This window comes from Sardina pilchardus, chromosome 6, assembly GCF_963854185.1.
Source record: "Sardina pilchardus chromosome 6, fSarPil1.1, whole genome shotgun sequence".
NCBI classification, from domain to species: Eukaryota; Metazoa; Chordata; class Actinopteri; order Clupeiformes; family Clupeidae; genus Sardina; species Sardina pilchardus.
The window spans coordinates 8788631-8797037 of record NC_084999.1 but is presented as its reverse complement, the minus strand read 5'-3'; the positions used below and the strand labels follow the sequence as shown (position 1 = coordinate 8797037).

Here is an 8407-nt window from a genome sequence, read left to right as displayed (position 1 = left end):
ACAATGCCATCCATCATTAAACTCTACTCAAAACGTACAGCAATCACAAGTCCTACATCATTAAACTACTCAAAACGTACAGCAATCACAAGTCCTACAGTACATTATCAAACTCTACTCAAAACATACAACAATCACTGACTGTACAGACGTACCAGCCGGGCAGTTCCACCATCAGTCAGAACTACAGTAATCATTGCATTTTGTATTTGTATGCATTTCAATTATTATGTTTTAAAGATATTGCCCTATTCTGCTTTTATGTACTGTTACCTTATGTGTTTTTTAAGTTTTCTTTTTTTATTGTTTACTTTTTAAACTATTCTTTAACCATTGCCCTTCTATGCTTATATTAGTGATTCCTATTTGCTTTTGTTTATGTAAAGCACATTGAATGACCACTGTATAAAATGCACTACATAAATAAACTTGACTTGACTTGTTCGTTCATTCATTCCTTTATTCTCTCATTTATTTCTAATGAAAATCTGTAAAAGTTATACAGCCATGCCAAAAAAAATACCACTTGCAGTGAAAATCACTTCACATTCGACATAACCCACCATGGTGTCTGCAAATTCCTTCTTGTCATTGACGTCCTCCACAGTGTAGGTTCCCGACTGGTTGAGATAGTAGTAGTAGTCTGGTGTTGTGACACCAAGATTCTCCCTCTGCTCTTTGGTAGCCCCGTTTAAGAGCTGCAGAGAAAGGAAAATACATGGGCAGCTTTTACTTTAATGCACTCAAATACATTTATATTGACATTAAAGCAATTAGCTGATGTGTTTAGAGGATGAGACCGCTGCAAGGAAAGCTTTTAGGAGACACGGAGACATATGATGGATCGCATTCGTGATTGCTGTGAGACAAGATGTTCCACCTGGTAGTAGATGTGGAAGTTCCTCTCCCCGTGGTTCTGGGAGACCACTCTCGTTTTTTCCAAAAGGAAGTTTGAGATCTTTCCTCCATCAGGTTCCCCGCCTCGACTGAACTGGATCTCGAAATATTTACCCTGGTGGCAGCCAGATAATGAAAGTGATTCAAGAGGTAAAGTCATGCTACATATTTGTGTATGACAAAGAATTTGACACCAACACTGACTATACAAGATGATGGAAAAACACGTTAATTTTCAGTCCTCAGTGGTGCACACCTATGACAGGTCCTGACCTGCACACCGCAGTCAATCTCACCCAGAACATGTGGCCTCGGGCCGAGCAGATAACGATCGAGCCTCTCTCGCCTCAAACGTGAACAGAGTTGCAATGGACAGATTGCGGAGCCCATACTAACTCATTTGAAATGCTACACACACACACACACACACACACACACACACACACACACACACACTCACACTCACACACCCCTGAGTTAGCAGGAGAGTTGAGAAAGCTACGAGTCATCACCAGCTCAACACTCAGGCTTTAATGGGCACAGCTCCAGTGCTGCACTTCATTAAGGCACTCAGTGTAATCTGTGAGAATCTCATACCACTTATTCAGCGGCGCACCGTTGGACGCTCCAGAGACCTGTCAAAGTCCACTGTTTACACACACACTGCTAACACTTTGACCACTGAACTGCTTCATCAGGCTGCGGCCACTAAATAGCTAATTAATTAGATCTCCAGTTTTCACATCCTTTTTTTTCCTGTCCTGGCAAAGCTATCTAGATGAGGAGCGTGAATTAATACACAAATAAATACCCATAAATGTCACGTGAATAGCAATAGTTGCCTGGCTGACCGCAAAGAAGGCTTATTGTGTAATATTTCTCTAATGCCAGATGCACAAGGAGGCTTTGAACGTGGACTCACAAAGCGACTGGAGTTGTTGTTGCGCACGGTCTTGGCATTTCCGAAAGCCTCCAGGAGGGGGTTGGACTGCAGGATGATGTCTTTCACGTGCTGCGTGCAGCAGGAATGGACAGAAATAAATAGGAGGAGAAGAAGGTCAGTGAAGGATGCCACTTCTATTTCACACAAGCACGCACACACAAACAAGCACACAAACACACACACCTCTCTGTCTCATCACATATCACCTGTACACCCAGGAGAAGTAAGTCAATTTAATTTATAAAGCACATTTACACACAGCATAAGCTGACCAACGTGCTGTACAGTGAGAGACTAAAAAGACACAAAATAAAACAAAGTAATACAAAAAACATTTGATAAAACATGAATAGTGAAATACGTAAGTAACATTCAAGACAGGCCCAAGGAAAGGGCTAAAAGAAAGAATTCAATGATGATGAAGCAGACAGAGGTCACCTACCTGAACTTTAGGTCCACCTCCGGACACTTTGGAGATGTAGCTCATGATGTACTTGGCTGCCACGGTCTTGCCGGCACCACTTTCTCCACTGCAGTCAATGGAGAAAGATATTAAGTGAAGCAACACAAAGCAATTTGAAGGCATTTCTTTTGATTACTCTGGTTTGTTGAGAGTAACAATTCATCAGCTTTATCAAAATGTTGTTTTCATTACATGAGAGCCTTCTATGATAGAAGCAATGTTGATGAACGATTATTAACATTTGGCACTTGGCACAAGATAAAACACATTGATGTGTGTCCACCCATGCATTTATGTGTTTTTGAATAACTGCTTCGCTTAGGGCGCTTTCACACCACTAATTCGATTATTTGGTCCGCTTCAGGCAGTGAAATTGTTATTATGTAGCATATAGATTCCAGTGAGGTCCGCTTTCACACCAGAAAACGAACCAAAATTAGTCTGATTGATTTTTTTCTCAATGTTTATCTTCCGGTAGAAATCGGCGCCAATTTTGACTCACTATTTTGACCTACAGTCTATGGTTTGGACCCCAGTTCGCGTTCTCACCAGAGGGACTGCACCAGAGGTCTACTTTTGGTGCGGAGTCAAGCGGACCGAGACCTCCTCTTTTTGGAGGTCTCGGTCCGCTTGTTTTGGTGCGCACCCGAGTGCGATTAATGCTTTCACACCAACGAAAACGAACCAAACTAAGAGGTTTTGGTACGAAAGGACCGTTTGGTGCGCACCAAACGATGTTGGTGTGAAAGCACCCTTAATCTAACTATCCCAAGTAACAACTTTTTTTTTACATGAATACCACTTAAAGAACAGCTTCACATATAGTTGTCACCACAAAGTGTAGACACAATAAGTTTGAAGTTCCCTTTAGCAACATCCTGAAATCGACACAAGCTAGCCAAGAACCTCCCTGGCATACAGCAACTACAAAAATGTGGTCAACGACATTATAATGCAAATGTAATGACCCTATAGAGTTAATCTTTGACTTTATGAACCAATTTGAAAAACACATGACATGTGTGGTACTAGAGAGTCGCATCTTCATATTGACATAGTCAAATTCAATCGGCAAATGGTATGACCAATCAACTGCCAATGGCCACCATTACCAGAAGCAAAATACGCCTCATAGTCTATGAGAATCACATGAAATATCCAGCAGGTGACCAGGGTCAGAAAATTACACATTACATATAAGATATGATATGGAGGATTACATATAAGGGACAATATGGAGAATTTGAAAGCATTTGTTATGCTAGGTCATCCATGAAATCGGAGGGAATCGTGATTCGAGACACAAAAGCTCTTCTGAAAACCCACGAGCACAGCCATGCCATCCCTGACGAGCGTATGATGACCACATGACTGTCTGCTCTTACCTGATGATCACACACTGGTTCTCCATGTCAATCATCATGTTGCGGTACATGTTGTCTGCCAATGCATAGATATGTGGGGGATTCTCATACTGGGCCTGTAGTGGAATAACAGTTACTAATTGCATTGTGCAGTCATTTCATAATTCTCACCAATGCACTTCAAAAATTGCAGCATTCTGTAATGTCTATGCTCTTAATAATCCTGGCCAAAGATTTCAGCTGAACAAGACTGTGATATTGTATTGTGTTGTGCCTTGAATGAACATGTCAAGTAAGTGCTTTCCCCCACCACTATGAAGTTATACTGCAGGACTAGTTAAAGTACCATTCAAGGGTCATGCCATTCAACTTCCCCAAATGCACTGCTTGAAGCACACACAACTCCATTCCCCCCTTACTGTGCAGGCAAAGAGGAAGAGCTCAAGAGTGATCTGTGCCGTTCCCCCTCAGTCCGATTTAGCGTCCACCAGCACAAGCACAGACATGTAGCAATAGCAGTTTCTTCTGCAAAAAGCCTTCACCAGGGGAGGGGTGTGGCAATTACTCATCAACTTGCTCATACTGTCAACTACTTCTCTCTCTCTCGTGTCTCTCTCATGTCTCTTTCTCTCTCTCTCCCTCTCTCTCTCGTTTCACCTTGAGAAGAAATGATGCAGGATAGTTTGACTTACTGCAGCCTGGTATAATTCCACTTCTCGGTCAGTGAAGTATGGCAGTTGTTTGAATGGGTTGACTGAAATCAACACCGGGCCGATATAAGTCTTAGAGGAGGTGGGTTAAGGTGAAAACTCATCAAACGGATCAAAAAGATATTTTGATTAATAACAATTAATAACATGTTGGTATACATCATCCAAGTTACAGCACAGTCTAATCACAACCTTACACTGTGCATTTGCAGGTTGAGAGGGATGCCTATGAAGTATATGACTGTTGCAACAAAACAAAACACACAGTATATAATTATGTTTCATCCTTTGATTGCATACAACATTCTTTCAAAAGTATTTCAAAAGCAAACAGAGCTTAAACGGTCTACATCAGTCATTCTGAGTGTGCACTGCTGTGCAGTTTAAGGATACAAAGATGTAGTCATCCATGTATCTCTTCTTGAGGTTGTCTGTGATGGAGTCTTCATTGATCTTGGAGAGCAGGACCATATCGTCCACGCCACTCACCTTCACATTCTGGGTCTGCCAGTGGTAGCGCTCCTTACTCCCCTAACACACACACACACACACACACAGAGAGATGGACAGTTCAGTGGAGATTTACACGCAGTTTAATCAACACAACACATTTCATCTGTACTCTGTGCAGTTTTGGGACAGATCTTTTAATATCCATCTGTTTCCTTCATAAGTGTTTAAGTGGTCTAGAGCAGCCTCTGTGTTCATCTTCCTGAGTCAATGGGCCACATGTGCTGATGTTATAGAATATCCACATTTGTTAAATGGTAAATTACAGTGCCTAAAAGCATCTGCCAAATAACTACATGTTAATCCAGTTATGACTCCACTTTAGTCACATGTTTCTTGGGGAGGCACTTCAGGAAGGGAAGCATTACCTACATGACCAGCGTGACACCGATACCAGGCTTAATGAGGTCATTTGGACCATAAAAAACTGAGTATACAATTGGATGGATTTGCCCATTCAGAACACAGGAAAATAGCACTTTCCTGGTTCAAGGCAATACAATTCTACCCTACAATTATCTAGGATAGGCGTAGGGTATCGTTCAAATGGTATCGTTTCTGATTCTTATTGATTCCAAAAGCTAAAACAATGTTTAGGAAAAACATATATCTAAGAGTTAATCGAAAATTCAGAAGTGAATATTTATTTACAAGTATAGATCTACAGAGATATCCACAGCTTATCAGAGCAACTGTCCATGTTATTTATTGGCAAGTCTAAGCGTAGGCGACAAACGTCATTAGCCTACTTGTCGTTATCTGCAATAAGCTAATCAAGGAGGTATTATGTTTATGTTTACTTGATAGGCAGAACCAAATTTAAAACGTTTCAAATAATTTCTTAATTTTTCGACCAATCCCAGTTCCAGTTCTTTCTATTTGATCTTCGGCTTCTTCCTTATATATTCTACTCGAGTCTAAAATGCCAGTTCCCAATCAAGTGAATGAAGAGGATTGGTATTGGTTTGGTTCAAATTAACTGCAGCATTGTCTGTCTGGTAGGGATTCGGATGTATTATTTTGTCCCCTGGCACATTAACTACAAATTACTCATTAACTCAACAAATATCTACCCACCCAGTGGGAGGAATCTGAATTATTGCTGGGTGTGAAACTGCTGCACAGTTCCTGACCTAGAGTGTGACACACAGGTATAGCATGCTTTCACGCCGTCATGTCTGCAGCAGACTAATGTGCTTACTCTACAGTACACCAACAGTTTAATGCATTTAGACAGTGTGATCCTTAAACAAAGAGCACTTTGTATCTTACGGGCTCCCTCTTCTGCTTTTGGTAAGATGTGAAGCACTTTGGGTCAACGGTTGTTGTTTTGAATGTGCTAAAGTGACTTGACTTACTGGACACCTTAACACATTACTGGGCATGGAATAGCTCAATAGAGTACACTTAGAATCAAGAGATTCTGGTGTCAACTGAGAATAACATCCCTGGGAGGTGCAATGTAATTGTATGTGGCCAATGTTTGTTCCCTCACAGAAGCGACATGAATAAATAAAAAGGTGAAGTGAACAAACACAGTGTATTCACTCTTGCATACTGTAAACAATGTGTTTGTGTCAATAACATTTGAGCCTATCACTGTTGATGTAGGCTATTAATTGGAAGAGAATATTTTCAAACAAAAAAAAAGTGCTCAGTTGTGATGTCAGAGCCAGTGACACATATCCTGAATACTGCTCCTCATGACTGTGCACAAGGATTTTTTATGATCATGCAGGTATTTCTGAAAAACTAGAGATGATTAAGCAATACGCTCAGAATTACTACTGGCTACTGCCACTCTCCTGTACACTCTGATTTGAATGACAGTGGAATTGTGAACCTGACAGATGAGTAAGCACTATGATATGATACTACACTAGAAATGATTGGAGTAGGCATACGTTTTAGGCTATATATGGACCAGAAACATCAACGTTTTTTATTAGCTATATTTTATGATCTATCAAAACCGTTGATGTTTCTGTCATAACTGCAGGTTCTGCTTTGCAATGATTGAGCCACAGAGAGCTGAATTTAGTGGCACAGTCTAATGAGGAATGTGTCAACATGTCAGATGGTGTTGATGTTGCAACAGCTGGGTAGGCAGGCTACTATGGAGAGGGTAAGCTGGACTTTCACAACAGAAGAGGAACACTTGTCACTGTCATGAGTATGGCCATGGAAAGAGTGAGTAACATGCCACCATCAGATGTTTCAGATTCTTTAAAAATATATGGCACAGCATAAAACGTGTGGCTTGTCAGTTTGGCTCCTCTCAAACGAATTTAGAGTAGGCATGGTCTACATTGTCACACTAGTTTCCATGACAAAGTCTGTCTGTATGGGACAGATCTATATCCTTCTCAGTTTAGGCTACGTTCCTTGCATTCCCCCCACGGTGATTGTGAGTGGCCCTGCCCAGACACGTTGGCCCTCGTTCACATTATTTCTGTAATAGTTCTACCTGGTCGCCGTGTACAGATTAGGTGTAGCCAAACTATGCTGTCTGAACAACATGTAACGCAAACGAACTTGTTAAATCAGTGGCTGCGATAAAACTCATTTTCACTTTCAAAATGCCAAAAGCAATTAAGCACACAAATAGACTTAACATCGTCTATGAAAATGATCAAGATTCTGCGCGTCACTTTTGCATCTGCCACCTACTGTACGACCGCAAAGAAAATATCAGGATTCGGTAAACAAAACACGTAGTATCTGATTTGTGCGATTTACTTACGCCTACCTCAGAGATAATTAGAAAACGAATTATTCGCAATCACCTATCGTCTCTCCACAAATACGATTAGATGAATATGGTGCATATTTCCCTGTGCGTTCTAAAGGATTGCTCAGTTATTAGTTAAAACTTAAAAATGTTAAGTGTCTTGGGACTTACCATGGTTGTTCGGCGATTGTTATACTTCCTGTTACTTCAAAATGGTGAAGAAAGAAGAAACACTCCAATCACTACGGAGTGCAGAATCTTATTAATCTCAGATTAGGCTACTCTGGTTTAAGTGGTAAATTCAAAAGGTCCATTTCATTTCAAAGGTCCAACATATTACTTTTCCACAACGGAATATTTTCATTCTCTGACCACTCCTTGGACTTTTCTGGCCAGGAACACTGGTGCAAAGGGAGAGGCCAGGTTGTATGAAGTTGGAGGTGAAGAAATTGATGAACAGCGGCAAGTGTGGACAGGTAGGGCAAAACTCCGATGCGCGTCAGGCATTGTGGGAAATAAGTAGGAAAAGGCAGGATATCAGTCACAACAGTGCCATCTGACGACGGAGAAGTAGAATCGCCGTAGGGAGAAAAATACACTTTTCTAAACCCACTTCACAGTTTATCTCTTCATAAAAATATAAAAGATCAACTCTCTGCGAAATAAAAGCGATTCACATAGCCTAATTTGCCTGGTTTGAACAGGTGTAGCCTAATTATTTTCCTAATGTTTAGAATGCGTAAATGCGTAATGGCGTGTCTAGACCTCCAAGATATATCCAAGTTCACA

The 8407-nt window shown here is 40.9% G+C and overlaps 1 protein-coding gene across 1 annotated transcript in view; it reads right to left on the bottom strand.

Annotated features, from left to right (window-relative positions):
- myo1eb (myosin IEb) overlaps positions 1–8068 on the bottom strand; it is a 21036-nt gene extending 12968 nt beyond the window's left edge. Inside the window, exons 1-8 of the mRNA XM_062538323.1 lie at positions 7790–8068; positions 4771–4908; positions 4360–4449; positions 3689–3783; positions 2283–2370; positions 1820–1909; positions 881–1012; positions 564–698 (exon numbers count right to left, since the gene is read on the bottom strand). Of these exons, the coding sequence (XP_062394307.1) occupies positions 564–698; positions 881–1012; positions 1820–1909; positions 2283–2370; positions 3689–3783; positions 4360–4449; positions 4771–4908; positions 7790–7792 (771 nt within the window). The 5' untranslated portion in view covers positions 7793–8068. The remainder of the gene's footprint in view (positions 1–563; positions 699–880; positions 1013–1819; positions 1910–2282; positions 2371–3688; positions 3784–4359; positions 4450–4770; positions 4909–7789) is intronic.
- Between the last annotated feature and the right edge of the window lie 339 nt (positions 8069–8407).